The sequence below is a fragment of the Heterodontus francisci genome, chromosome 17 (genome assembly GCF_036365525.1).
Source record: "Heterodontus francisci isolate sHetFra1 chromosome 17, sHetFra1.hap1, whole genome shotgun sequence".
Lineage (NCBI taxonomy): Eukaryota > Metazoa > Chordata > Chondrichthyes > Heterodontiformes > Heterodontidae > Heterodontus > Heterodontus francisci.
In genome coordinates this window covers 71,165,746-71,180,229 of record NC_090387.1, presented here as the reverse complement: position 1 = coordinate 71,180,229, position 14,484 = coordinate 71,165,746, and the positions used below count along the sequence as shown (strand labels likewise).

General features: G+C 42.6%; 1 protein-coding gene across 4 annotated transcripts in view; it reads left to right on the top strand.

Annotated features, from left to right (window-relative positions):
• The window catches only part of mbtps1 (membrane-bound transcription factor peptidase, site 1), a 181,022-nt gene that overhangs the window by 107,552 nt on the left and 58,986 nt on the right, over positions 1 to 14,484 (top strand). For all 4 annotated transcript variants that reach the window (XM_068049631.1, XM_068049632.1, XM_068049629.1 and 1 more), the window contains exons 9-10: positions 4,240 to 4,342; positions 5,681 to 5,832. In XM_068049631.1, the coding sequence (XP_067905732.1) occupies positions 4,240 to 4,342; positions 5,681 to 5,832 (255 nt within the window). The remainder of the gene's footprint in view (positions 1 to 4,239; positions 4,343 to 5,680; positions 5,833 to 14,484) is intronic.

Below are 14,484 nucleotides of genomic sequence, written 5' to 3'. Positions count from 1 at the left end.
GCTTGATTGGCACGCCATCCACCACCTTCAAAATTCACTCTCTCCACCACCCAATGCTGAGTGGTGACAGTGTGTACCATCTACAAGATGCACTGCAGCAACTCACCAAGGCTCCTTCAACAGATCCTTCCAAACCTGTGACCTCTACCACCTAGAAGGACAACTGCAGCATATGCATGGGAACACCACCACCTGCAAGTTCCCCTCCAAGCCTCACACCATCCTGACTTGGAACCATTCATTCACTGTCTCTGGGTCAAAATCCTGGAACTCCCTTCCTTACAGCACTGTTGGAGTACCTACACCCCAAGGACTGCAGCAGTTCAAGAAGGCAGTTCACCACCACCTTCTCAATGGCAGTTAGGGATGGGCAATAAATGCTGGCCTAGCCAGTGACGTCCACATCCCAGGAATTAATTTTTTTTTAAATTGTTAGCATTGAGCCCAGGCTATACTCTCTCTCACTTCTTGAGTTAGAAGGTTGTGGATTTAACTGCACTTCAGAGGCATGAACATATCTTGGGTGGCACAACTTGGAGGATTGTTACACTGTTTGTGCAACACTCTGTTTTGGGTGAGATTTTAAAATGAGGCTTCATTTGCTGCCTCTTGGGCTGGGGAGTGGATTAGAGATCCCACTCAAAGAAGAGCAGGAGAGTTCTCCTGATCTCTTGGCCAGCATGTAATTATTTACCAACACTACTTAAAAACAGATTAATGGGTCATTGTTGTTTGTAGCATCTTGTGTGCAAATTGGTCAGCATGTTTGCAGACACAACCATGACAGCATTTCAAAAAGTACTTCTTTGGTTCTGAAATGCTATGGGATGTCCCGAGGATGTGAAAGGTGCTATATCAATGTTTTTTTTTTAAATTAGTGCATTTCTAGTAACTAAATGCTTCCCCTTTCAGAAGGCATTCTGTGCATTGAGCAGGAGGTAGAATTGGGTGGGACCAATGATTCAGTCAGGTACTTTTTTTTTTGAGGCTTTTCAAGGCGAGGGAGAAGAAACGCAGGAAGAAGTTGAGCGTCTGAGATGTTGGCTGTTCCACTGAAAGTTGGGTAGGAGATAGAAACACAGCAAATTCTAATTTGCAGAACATGTACAAGAGATTTAGAGTTCAAGAAGATCTCAGAAGTAAGAGCAATTTGAGGACATGGGTTTTAAAATTGGTGTTCTTCATGGCTGCCTATTCCCCAGAATAGTAATGGTGATGCCTGTTTGTGACTTGGTATGATTAAGCTATGGGAACAGGAAGTTGAAATTGATGTCACGTAGAGCTCAGGAGGCTGGCAAATGAGGTGGGAGGAGTGAACTGTTTATTCTAGTTCCACTTCTCCATGGGACGCAACATTTTAAATTTTTTCCCACTGAATGGTACAGTCAATCATAGACTCTGTTTTTATCCCAGAATAAACCACACCAACCAGGTTTCTTTAAAAAATTATCAGTTTATTATAAAAGTATTAATCATTAATAAAGCAAACACACAGATTGAAATATGAAAATTCCCTTTTAAACTTAGCCCCTCACAGTCTCACTCACATACACATATACACCGGTTAACTGGAAAAAATAAAGGGATATTTGTTTTTAGAGCTCCATTACAGACAAAAAACACTTGGGCTGAATACAGCAGATGAGATGTGTTGTGTTCCAAAACTGGCATCCAGTCTGGCCTCCGAGTACACACAGATGGGTCACTGGGATCTTTTTGGAACAGTTCTTTTCAGGCAATGTTGAGAATCAATTTAGCAGGCTTTTTTTTTCAAAGACATGAGATGAGTTGACACTGGACTTCTCTGGGTCTTTGAGAGGTGCTGGAAAGCTGAGCTGGGTTGTGGTTTTCTCTCCTTGGAAGTTCTCTCCCTTTTTTTTTTATACAGTTCAATCCCAACTCGAAACAATTCAAAAGCAAAACCAACAGGAGGGTTGACCTCCATCAATCTTGACCTGTCACTTCTTTGTAAACAACTTCTCCAAGTGTCCAAAGTTCTGGTTCTTGAGCTGGAAGTCCAGTGGTTTCACGGAAAGGCTTGTTTTCCCCAAGACCTCTCAAAGCCCCCTTTTTAAAAAAGAAAATAAAAAATTCTAGGGATTGTTTTTCAAAGTCAGGTGGCCTTTACATGACCCCCTTTGAAAACCCAAAGTTTAACATTTCTTCAATCTTTCAAAAATGTGAATCCTCCAATATATTTCACAAAACCCAAGCACTTTCATAACAGTGAATAGAACTGAAAGAGGTGTGAATTGTTCCAGCAGTGCTATGGCTGAAGTAGTGATGTAGCCAAACAATGTTTTGAAGGTGGAAAAAAGGTGTGTTGGTAATGCTGAATGTAGCATTTCAAGCACAGGACAGAGGTTGCCCATTTTCAAATTTAGCTGAGTGAACAGCTGGAGAAGGGAACTGAATCAGTGTCAGAGGCACTGAGCTTCTGGTGGATGTTGAACAGTTTTGGAGATGTTGAGCTGAAGAAAGTACTAGGTCATCCAAAACTTGAATAGACCTGAATACGTGTTTTTAATCCATTTACTTTTGGGACAAATTGGTGTCTAGCACGGCTGATTTACAGCTGGATATCTCGCACGTAGCATTTTCTCCATGCTCATGGCTCTAGGGAGGTCCATTGTAAAATTTGACAAGTGACTGTATAGCCATGCTGCCATAAGGTTTTTCTGTCTCATGGAATGTCAATCCTGATGTCTAGCTGACTGTTAATGCAGTGGACAACTGCTGTCCTGTTGGAGGAAGACCACTACTAAAGTTTGATGTCTCTGCAAGTGTAGGCTGTAGTGTTGCTTAGCCACAATTAATCATACACAGTTGCTTGCCAGTATAATCGGAACCATTTACAAAGGGTTTTACATAAACCAGTGTAAAAGTACCCAGGGATTGGCTGTGCAGTCTGCCATTTTATGGCACAGAAGAAGGCCATTCGACCTATCGAGTCTCTTTGCTGGCTCTTTTGTAGAGCAATCCAGTCAGTCAATTCCTCACTTTATCTCTGTAGTCCTGTAAGTTTACTTCCTTCAAGTGCCCATGCAAATTATTTTTGAAATCATTGTCTCCTGTGTTTCCACCACCCCTGTAGCCAATACAATCTAGGTCATTACCACTTGCAGCATTTAAGTTCTTCCTCACACCCCTCTGCATCTCTTGCCCAAAACCTTAAATTTGTGTTTCCTAGTTTTTTTACCATCAGCTAATGGGAAGTTTTTCTTGTCCAAACCTGTCATAATCTTGTACACCTCTATCAAATCTCCGTGCAATCTCCACTGCTCCAGGGAGAATAACCCCAGCTTCTCCAACCTAACTCCAATCTCTAAACTAAACTTTAAAAAAAAACTAAACTAACATTTGTAGCTAAAATCTCTCATCCCTGGAACCATTCTGGTAAAACTCCTCTGCACCCCCTCGAGGACCCTCTGATCCTTCCTGAAATGTAGTGACCAAATCTGAGGCCTAACCAGTGCTTTATAAAGGTTCAACAAAACTTCCCTGCTTTTGTACTCTATATGCTTCTATTTATGAAGCCCAAGATCCCATATGCTTTGCTAACTACTCTCAATGTTTTCTGCAGCCTTCAAAGATCTATCCAAATGCATCTCCAGGTCCCTCTGTCCTTGCACACTCTTTAGAACTGTGCCATTAAGTCTATATGGCCTCTCAATCCCTTCTGCCAAAATGCATCACCTCACACTTTTCTATTAAATTCCATTTGCCACTTGTCTGCTCATTCTGCTAGCCTATCTATGTTCTGTTGCAGTTGATTGGTCTCATGCTCACTGTTTGCCACTTCACCAAGTTTGATGATATCTGAAAATTTTGAAATGTTACTCTGTATTCTGATATTCAGGTCATATTTATATCAATTTAAAAACAGTGGCCCCAGCACTGACCCTTGGGGAACACCACTGTCTAATATTCTCCGGTTGGAAAATAGCCATTTACCACTACTTGCTGTTCTGTCTTGAAGCTAATTTTTTTTTATCCAAGCTGACACTGGCCATCCTATTCTACGAGCCTCAATTTTGTTAACTAGTCTTTTATGTGGAGCAGCTGTTGCATACCAAACTCTGAGGGTAAACTACTATTATAAACTAACACTTTTTCTATTTGATTGTACAGTTAAACGAATTGAACCCACCCTTAACAAATGTGCCCCATTCATTGCAGTTGCAAATTATTGTAGCATTACTTTTCTAAGATGATTTGTGTTGCCTTGGCATTTTCTAGCACCCTTAATAACCCTGCTGACCAGATGGATGTAATTGGTGTGGGTGGAATTGACTTTGAAGATAACATGGCTCGATTCTCCTCCAGAGGAATGACCACTTGGGTAAGTTGCAGAATTACTTGCATTTAATAGTGCTGCTGTTTTTTTTTTAAACCAGTCTGTATACTGGATGATGTAGTGGGGTGCAGCTAATGCCAACTTTGAAAGTGGTCCCTTCTAGCATTGACCCTAATGAATGCTTCGTGTAGAGTCTGCCTATAGTCTAACAAACTACAACAGAATTCCTTCAGCACTTGGACTTGTGCATAAAGAAGATAGAGTTCCTGGTGACTCTCTGCTGGGGGAGAATTTTGCAGGTAAGGCAAATGGTGTGTGAAGCTTTGGAATTGTGTATGGATGTTTGTATTGATTCATTAGCCCATTAGCTGATGGTACAAGGTCTAGGGGACACAGATTTAAGGTTTCGGGAAAGAGGTACAGGGGATGTGAACAGAACTTAATGCAGTGAGTGATAATGACCTGGAGCTCACTACCTATGAGGGTAGTGGAAACACAGACAATCAACGATTTTTAAAAGGAAGTTGCAAGGCACCGGAGGGAAATAAACTTGCAGGGCTATGGGGAGGTAGAGTGGGGGAATGGGACTGATTTGAATTGCTCCACTGAGCCAGCATGAACCTGATGGGCCAAATGGCCTCCATCTGTGCTGTAATGACTCTGACGCTATGACCCCGTCTACTGGCTGGTGGATATAAAAGATCCCATAGTACTAATCGAAGAGTAGCAGTGGAGTTCTCTGTGTTCTGGCAACATTGATCCCTTAACTAATACTATCAAAACCAATCATTTGTTCACTTATCTGATTGCTGTTTGTGAGATCTTGACTGCAGCATGCCCCACATAACAATGACTGCACTTCAGAAGTAACCTATTGACACTAAACTCCTTTTGGGTACCTTGAGGATATGCACGCAGGTTCATATACATGCAGGTTCTTTCTTTTCTTGACTGGAAATGGTACAAGGCATTGTTGAGCTGTGCATTGTTTATATTGCATCCATATTTCTATCATTGATGCAAGTTCAATACATAAATGACTTTACCACCTATCTGTAGAGGAGGAATCTAGGCTTGAAAGCTAAGCTTACTGTTAACTAAGCACGACTTCCAGATCTACTACTCCATTTGCTTGTTTCAACATCTTGACCCTTGGCTATTCAATTTGACTTCTAAGCTACAGCTTAAAAAATAATCTTTACATTGGTATTGCAGTGAAAGGTATACCAAATAACTACCTGTACCTAATCACACTGACTATGTGCAACATTGGCCAGTTGGTAATGTTGTATGTTCCTGTCTCAAGATTATAAATTAGCCACATTTGTAACTTCAGAGCTTAGTTCCAGCCAACTAAAAGCTTGTTTTTTTATTTTTCCATAGGAGCTTCCTGGTGGCTATGGCAGAATGAAGCCGGATATTGTGACCTACGGCTCTGGTGTCCGAGGTTCTGGTATGCAGGGTGGTTGCCGGTCACTTTCGGGAACTAGTGTGGCATCACCAGTAGTGGCAGGTGCAGTCACTCTGCTTGCAAGGCAAGTAGATCAGAGAGCAGTTGAAATCTAGTGCATATTATGCAATGAAAGTGAACCTGGATCATTGGATATACCACTGTATGGGGCTTCTTGGCGCATAAAACCTTCATCTAATTCCATAAATACTTGAAAACTTGATGTCACAGCACAGGCTCATATTCTAAAAGTACAATATATCGTCAGAACATTGCATGTTGTTTCCTACATTACAACAGTGACTACACTTCAAAAGTACTTCTTTGGATATAAAGCGCTTTGGGATGTCCTGTGGTTGTGAAAGGTGCTATATAAATGCAAGTCTTATCACGTGTTATTCCAAAAGAGTTTGTAGCCCAGCAACACATCACCGTGATAGTCCACATGTAAGTGTGTCTTCTCCCCCACCAAAATTGCCTGCTTTTCATTGTTGATGGAGGGATTACATTTTGATGCTGTTGTGTAATTGTGGTGTGGAAAATATCCCATGTGCAATCTGACCCCTGTAACTTGCTTATCAAATTACATGCAGGATGTTTCTCTATTTTGGGCAAACATGGTATATTGTCTGTAAATATTTAAATAGACTTCAACTACTGTAAATTAGCTTGAGGTTACACTGGGTTTTGTAACATCTGGGATTGCTGATGCTCTCCTAAGAGTTTTTTTGTGGCTTTATGGATTTGGGAGAATTTTTCAGGGCCTGCTCCTGCAAATGTCAAAAGTAGGAAGCAATTAAAATTAATCAACAAATTATTAACAACCAAATCAGTCTAAATGCAACTTTCATCTATTTTTCATCCTTGCCAAACTATTTTAAAATAGCATTCATCTAGAGACTCAATGCTGTAAAATGTCTGTACTTAGACAAAATACTGATGTGCAAGATGATTTTTTTTTCCTGCCTTGCACCCAAAGGAGTGATTGAAGCAAATTGAGGCACTATATACTCAGTGTTCTGTTCTTGTGGTCAACTGCTTCAAAATGGAGAAAGTATGGATGGCTGAATTCAGCGATAAAATCTGCACCATTCATACACCGTATGGCCTGCAGTGCCGTTTCTAGCAAGTATTAGGGCCTTTGCGCTCTCGTATCACTATTTTATAAATTCTCTTTTTAATGGCCTGAAGTTAGTTCCCATTAGGCAGTAGCAAAGGTTAGGGAAGCTAGGTGAATTAAAGAACAGTAGGGAGGGGAAAGAGTTGGGGAAACATTGCAAGAGGAAGGGAAAGAAAAAGGAGCAGGAACGGACAGAGGTAAAAGAATATTTAACCATCCCTTCTCAAACACAACTGAAGAATTAAAAATTGAAGCCTAACTGATTATATTGACCATATTTGCTTTAAGTGGGTTGGTGCTGTTGGTACTGGGCTATGGTTCTGAGGCAGTTACTGAATATTAATCTAAATGAATCAGAGAAATGACGCAAAACTGTACTTATCCTTATTTTGACAGTAAATTCAGGAATAGAACTAATGCAGACTTGGAAGAGTGGTTCTTTGGTGTGGAAACTAATTTAGGGACTGTTGTGAAACAGTGTTGCATCTGTTTAGTGATACCAGGAGAATTGTTTTGGAGATTCCGTGGGACCTGCTTTATAGCATATTTTTAAAGTTCGTGAGAGATCTTTCTATCCATGAATATAGACTCCCTCTTGAGAGCAGGATTTGAGTAAACACTAGGGAGTATGGTAATCTACCAGCAGTGCAGGAGAGGTTTTCAATTTTAAACAAACGGGAAGAAGCCAGGAAACCTGTGTGGTTTTGAGAGATTTATGATTAGATTTCACAGTTAACACCTGGTGCTTACTGCATGGTTGTCCCAAGGATTGGTATTGGGGGGTTCCCTTTATTGTTTCTAAATTACATTAGCCACTTGGATTCGGAAGTTCAGCCAAATTAATCAAATTTAAGGATATCAAAATTATGAGTGGGGGTGGGGATAAGAATTTGATAAGCCTGTAAAATGAGGTGGATGAAATGTGAGCTGAATGGAACAGTGATTGATAAAAGTCTTGTATGAAGAGCTGCAGGTGAGAATAAATAAACAAAGCAAGTTTAAAAAGGTAAAGAAATGCTTTCATCTTGCATCATGTGATAAAATATGTCAAGGAATTCACAAAATCAAAGACTTTATGAATGTGTTGAAGTAGCCAATTTGAAAGCAGGGTTGAGTATCCTGCCTGAGCTTGCACAGACTTTGCCACTGTGCATCTCCTATTCAACGTGGCTCCCCTCTCAAATTGTGACAGATTCTATTCTGAGAGGAGGATTTGAGGAAATACTGGAGAACCTGATAATCCCTTAACAGGCAATAAGTCAAACATGCACAGCATATTGTGTGACTGATTTGACTCTCAACATAATCAGCTGGCAAGAACTCCACCAGTGGAGACCCAAGGGACGAGTTTAGAATATCTCTCCTTTCTGTGGGCACTTGAAGATAGGATTTTTCTGAGTGAGTGGAAGAGGCTTATTTGCCCCAGTATGCAGTGTTTGACTAAAGCTCCTGATGCACAGGTGTTTAATGCAAAAGTTGTCCACAGCTTCAATGTGCTGGCTCCAGGGACCCCCAGCTTTAGAGTGGAATCCTTTCTTCCCTACTCCAGCCACAGAACTGAGCAAAATTGAGTGTTTTTAACTAAATGAGAATAAATGTCTCTCAGCAAAGTACCTGGTAATTAGTTAAATGCAACAGACAGCAGTCAATTGGAACTGATAATTTGTATAATACTACATGGCTATAGTACAGAGAAAGCTAGTATGTAGTAGTTGATACAGTATGGTAGATTGGCAAATCAACAGGTTGGTGGGAGGGAGGGTGGTTACGTTTTGCTAAGATTGATGCTGTAGTTTGTTTCAAGATGTTCCCTTGACTAAGGGCGGCGCAGTGGTTAGCACCGCAGCCTCACAGCTCCAGCGACCCGGGTTCAATTCTGGGTACTGCCTGTGGAGTTTGCAAGTTCTCCCTGTGTCTGCGTGGGTTTCCTCCAGGTGCTCCGGTTTCCTCCCACATGCCAAAGACTTGTAGTTTGATAGGTTAATTGGCCATTATAAATTGCCCCTAGTATAGGTAGGTGGTAGGGAAATATAGGGTCAGGTGGGGATGTGGTAGGAAGATGGGATTAGTATAAATGGGTGGTTGATGGTCGGCACAGTTTCGGTGGGGCGAAGGGCCTGTTTCAGTGCTGTATCTCTAAACTAAGTGCTAAGTTAAGACCGAGCAACTGTGGCAAACACTGTCTCAAGTGGAAGATTTACTTAAAGGTAGTTCAGTATTCTTTGGAGTTGGAGACAATTGGGCATGACTTGTTTACTCTCCAGATAGCCATCAATTCCTGCATTTCTCCTCTTGGCATAGGCGGGTCCACCTGGAGGCTGTCTGCTTTTTTCCTTTTTCGCGGGCACAAAGATATTCATACACGTCATAAATTTACCTAAATCACCTGGATATACTTTTAAGCAGATTGAGAAACTATTATACAGGTCTCTTTATAGTGTTGTGCTATTTTCATGTGCACACAAAAGGTCTGGGAAAATTGTGCTGTCAAGGTAGACTATTCATTTGAGCACATGGAGGATCCATATTGTTAGAAAATTAAAGACACCTTAATAGTTAGGTGATGTACAATTATGCAAGTATAACACTATTCAAGAAAGAAGGGAGAGAGAAAGCAGGGAACTACAGACCAGTTAGCCTGACATCAGTCATTAGGTGCTGGAACCTAGTATTAAGGCAGTCTTAACAATGTACTTAGATAATCATAGTTTGATCAGACAAAGTCAGTGTGGTTGTACGAAAGGGAAATCTTGTTTGACATTAGAGTTTTTTGAGGATGTAACTAGTAGGATAGGTAAAGGGGAACCAGTAGATGTAGCATACTTGCATTTCCAAAAGGCATTCCATAAGGTGCCACACAAGGTGAATACGCAAGACAAGGGTGCATGGAGTTGGGGGTAATATATTGGTATGGAGAGGATTGGTTAACTGACAGGAAGTAGAGATTAGGGGCATTTTCAAGTTGGTAGGATGTAACTAAATGGAGTTCTGCAAGGATCCTTGCAGAACCTATGCTATTTACAATCTCTTTTAATAGTCAGTGCAGCACAGAAAGAGGCTTTCAGTTCATCGGGTCCATGCCCGTTCTCTAGAGCAATCCAATCAGTCCCACCCCGCCCCCAGCACCCCTGAACTAACCTCGTGGCTCAAAGTTTATTTCCCTCAAGTGCCCATCCAATTTCCTTTTGGACGAAGAGACCAAGAGTAATATACCCAAGTTTTCTGGCGATCCAAAGGTAGGTGGGAATGTAAGCTGTGAAGAGGACACAAAGACTGCGAAGAGATGGTCAGTTTAAGTGAATGGGCAACAAGGTGGCAGGTGGAGTATAATATGGGGGTGTGTGAGGTTATTCACTTCGATAGTAAGAACAGAAAAGCAGAATATTGTTCAAAAGATGTGAAACTTGTAAATATTGATGTTCAGAGGGACTTGGGTGTACTTGCGCAAGGAAGACCAAGTTAGCATGCAGGTACAGCAAGCAATTAGGAAGACGCATGGCCTGTTTGCCTTTATTGCAAGGGGGTTGGAGTAAAAGAAGAAGGAAGTCTTGCTACAGATGTACAGGGCTTTGGTGCCACCACACCTGGAGTATTGTGTGCAGTTTCGGTCTCCATATTTAAGGAAGAATATACCTGCATTGGAGCCAGTACAATGAAGGTTCCTTAAATTGATTCCTGGGATGAGAGTGTGAGTAAATTGGGAATATAATCTCTGGAGTTTAGAAGAACAGGAGTTGATCTCATTGAACAACAGTATAACAGGTAAGGCAGATGAATTTAGAGCTTGGATTAGTACTTGAAAATATGATGTTGCTATTACAGAGACTTGGTTGAGGGAAGGGCAGGATTGGCAGCTAAATGTTCCAGGCTTTAGAAGCTTCAGGCGGGATAGAGGGGGATGTAAAAGGGGTGGGGGAGTTGCATTAATGGTTAAGGAGAATATCACAGCTGTACTGCGGGAGGACACCTCGGAGGGGTCATGCAGCGAGGCAATATGGGTGGAGCTCAGGAATAGGAAGGGTGCAGTCACGATGTTGGGGGTTTACTACAGGCCTCCCAACAGCCAGCGGGAGGTAGAGGAGCAGATATGTAGACAGATTTTGGAAAGATGTAAAGGTAACAGGGTTGTAGTGGTGGGTGATTTTAACTTCCCCAATATTGACTGGGACTCACTTAGTGCTAGGGGCTTGGATGGGGCAGAATTTGTGACCAGCATCCAGGAAGGCTTCTTGAAACAGTATGTAGATAGTCCAACTAGGGATGGGATCATTCTGGACCTGGTATTGGGGAATGAGCCCGGCCAGGTGGTCGAAGTGGGGGAGCATTTCGGGAGCAGTGACCATAATTCCATAAGTTATCCTTATCCACAAGTACTTTAAAAGAGTAGTCCTTGGGTGAAGGTGCTAAATTGGGGGAAGGCTAATTATAACAATATATTAGGCAGGAACTGAAGAATTTAGATTGGGGGCGGCTGTTTGAGGGTAAATCAACATCTGACATGTGGGAGTCTTTCAGACGTCAGCTGATTAGAATCCAGGACCAGCATCTTCCTGTGAGGAAGAAAGACAAGTTTGTGAAGTTTCGGTAAGCTTGGATAACACGGGATATTGTGAGCCTAGTCAAAAAGAAAAAGGAAGCATTTGTAAGGGCTGGAAGGCTAGGAATAGATGAAGCACTTGAAGAATATAAAGACAGTAGGAAGGAACTTAAGGAGTTAGGAGGGCTAAAAGGGGTCATGAAAAGTCATTGGCAAACAGGATTAAGGAAAATCCCAAGGCTTTTTATACATATATAAAGAGCAAGAGGGTAACCAGGGAAAGGGTTGGCCCACTCGAGGACAGAGATGGGAATCTATGTGTGGAGCCAGAGGAAATGGGCGAGGTGCTAAATGAGTACTTTGCATCAGTATTCACCAAGCAGAAGGACTTGGTGGATGATGAGCCTAGGGAAGGGAGTGCAGATAGTCTCAGTCATCTCATTATCAAAAAGGAGGAGGTGTTGGGTGTCTTGCAAAGCATTAAAGTGGATAAGTCCCCAGGGCCTGATGGGATCTACCCCAGAATACTGAGGGAGGCAAGGGAAGAAATTGCTGGGGCCTTGACAGAAATCTTTGCATCCTCATTGGCTACAGGTGAGGTCCCAGAGGACTGGAGAATAGCCAATGTTGTGCCTTTGTTTAAGAAGGGTAGCAAGGATAATCCAGGAAATTATAGGCCGGTGAGCCTTACGTCAGTGGTAGGGAAATTATTAGAGAGGATTCTTCGGGACAGGATTTACTCCCCTTTGGAAACAAATGAACTTATTAGCGCGGGACAGCATGGTTTTGTGAAGGGGAGGTCGTGTCTTACTAATTTGAGTTTTTTGAGGAAGTGACGAAGATGATTGATGAAGGAAGATGATTGATGTCTGTATGGACTTTAGTAAAGCTTTGACAAGGTCCCGCATGGCAGACTGGTACAAAAGGTGAAGTCACACGGGATCAGAGGTGAGCTGGCAAGATGGATACAGAACTGGCTCTGTCATAGAGCGTATCAGTGGATGGGTGTCTTTCTGAATGGAGGGATGTGACTAGTGGTGTTCCGCAGGGATCAGTGCTGGGACCTTTGCTGTTTGTAGTATATATAAATGATTTGGAGGAAAATGTAGCTGGTCTGATCAGTAAGTTTGCGGACGACACAAAGGTTGGTGGAGTTGCGGATAACAATGAGGATTGTCAGAGGATACAGCAGGATATAGATCGGTTGGAGACTTGGGCGGAGAAATGGCAGATGGAGTTTAATCCGGACCAATGTGAGGTAATGCATTTTGGAAGGTCTAATGCAGGTGGGAGGTATACAGTAAATGACAGAACCCTTGGGAGTACTGACAGGCAGAGAGATCTGGGCGTACAGGTCCACAGGTCACAAAGTGGCAACGCAGGTGGATAAGGTAGTCAAGAAGGCATACGACATGCTTGCCTTCATCGGTTGGGGCATAGAGTATAAAAATTGGCAAGTCATGTTGCAGCTGTACAGAACCTTAGTTAGGCCACACTTAGAATATTGCGTGCAATTCTGGTCGCCACACTACCAGAAGGACGTGGAGGCTTTGGAGAGGATACAGAAGAGGTTTACCAGGATGTTGCCAGGTCTGGAGGGCATTAGCTCTGAGGAGAGGTTGGAAAAACTCGGATTATTTTCACTGGAACGGCAGAGGTGGAGGGGTGACACGATAGAGGTTTACAAAGTTATGAGCGGCATGGACAGAGTGGATAGTCAGAAGCTTTTTCCCAGGGTGGAAGAGTCAGTTACTAGGGGACATAGGTTTAAGGTGAGAGGGGCAAAGTTTAGAGGGGATGTGCGAGGCAAGTTCTTTACACAGAGGGTGGTGAGTGCCTGGAACTTGCTGCCAGGGGAGGTGGTGGAAGCAGATACGATAGCGATGTTTAAGAGACATCTTGACAGATACATGAATAGGAAGGGAATAGAGGGATATGGGCCCCGGAAGTGCAGAAGGTGTTAGTTTAGGCAGGCATCAAGATCGGCGCAGGCTTGGAGGGCCGAATGGCCTGTTCCTGTGCTGTACTGTTCTTTGTTCTTTGAAACATACAAGATTCTAAAGGGGCTTGACAGGGTAGACACTGAAGTTGTTTCCTCTGCTTCTGCCCCCATGATCTAGATTCCCCAGTCTCAGGATAATAGATCAATCCTTTTAGGACTGAGCCTTGGAGAAACTTCTTTACTGATGGTTGTGAATCTACCCCAGAGGGTTGTGGGTGCTCCATCATTGAGTATATTTAAGTGTTAGGACCAGGTGCGAACGGTATCTCGGGGTCTGTTATTATCTTCACCTGATCTTATTGTAACCGGGTTTAATTTTAAACAGTGTTTAGAGTTCCCCTTTGTGAATCCTCGTTCACAACTTTCCAATTATAAGGCAAAGAAATGAGCACAAACAGGCTTTCTTTGGTTTAAAGAAGAAAGATGAAATGTATTCAACTTTTTAAACTCTAATGCGATTAACGCCTACAGATATATGACACGCCCACGCTAGCATGCACACGCGATACACACGTGCAAATAGGGACAGAAAAGAGCAGAAGAAAAGATAAGTAGAACAGTTTGAGGCAATATCTTGTTACTTTCCCCTTTGTTCTTTGGGACACTCCTACCTGCAGGTATTTGTGCAAACTTAACTGCATTCTCCTGTGACACTTCGACTAGGTGAGGCATCACCCTTGCAGTTTCTCTGCCCCCTAGAGGTCTTTCTTTGTCTCTGCAGATTCCTGTAAATGCTGATAGCAACTCTGGGGTGCTTCTAGAGTCTGCATTTACATAGGAGGATGTGGGGTCTAACTTTTTCACATTTTTTGGGGTTGGTTGACCGGACAGTAGGGGTTCTCATCCAAGATTTTTCCTGGACTTCACTGAGCCTGCCTTCTTGGTTACTTTTTCCCCTTTTCTCTTCCTAAACTTTTGCCAGTTATGCGCCTGCCTGTGCCCTTTGTTCTCGGCGGTGGTCCCTTACTTTTCACCAGCCCTCTGCTGGAGGGTCCTCCTAACACCGGTGTAGGTTTCACTGTAGGTTGGGGTTTCCCCTCAACCTGTCACATGTAGCAATTCCAGCAGTACTCCTCCA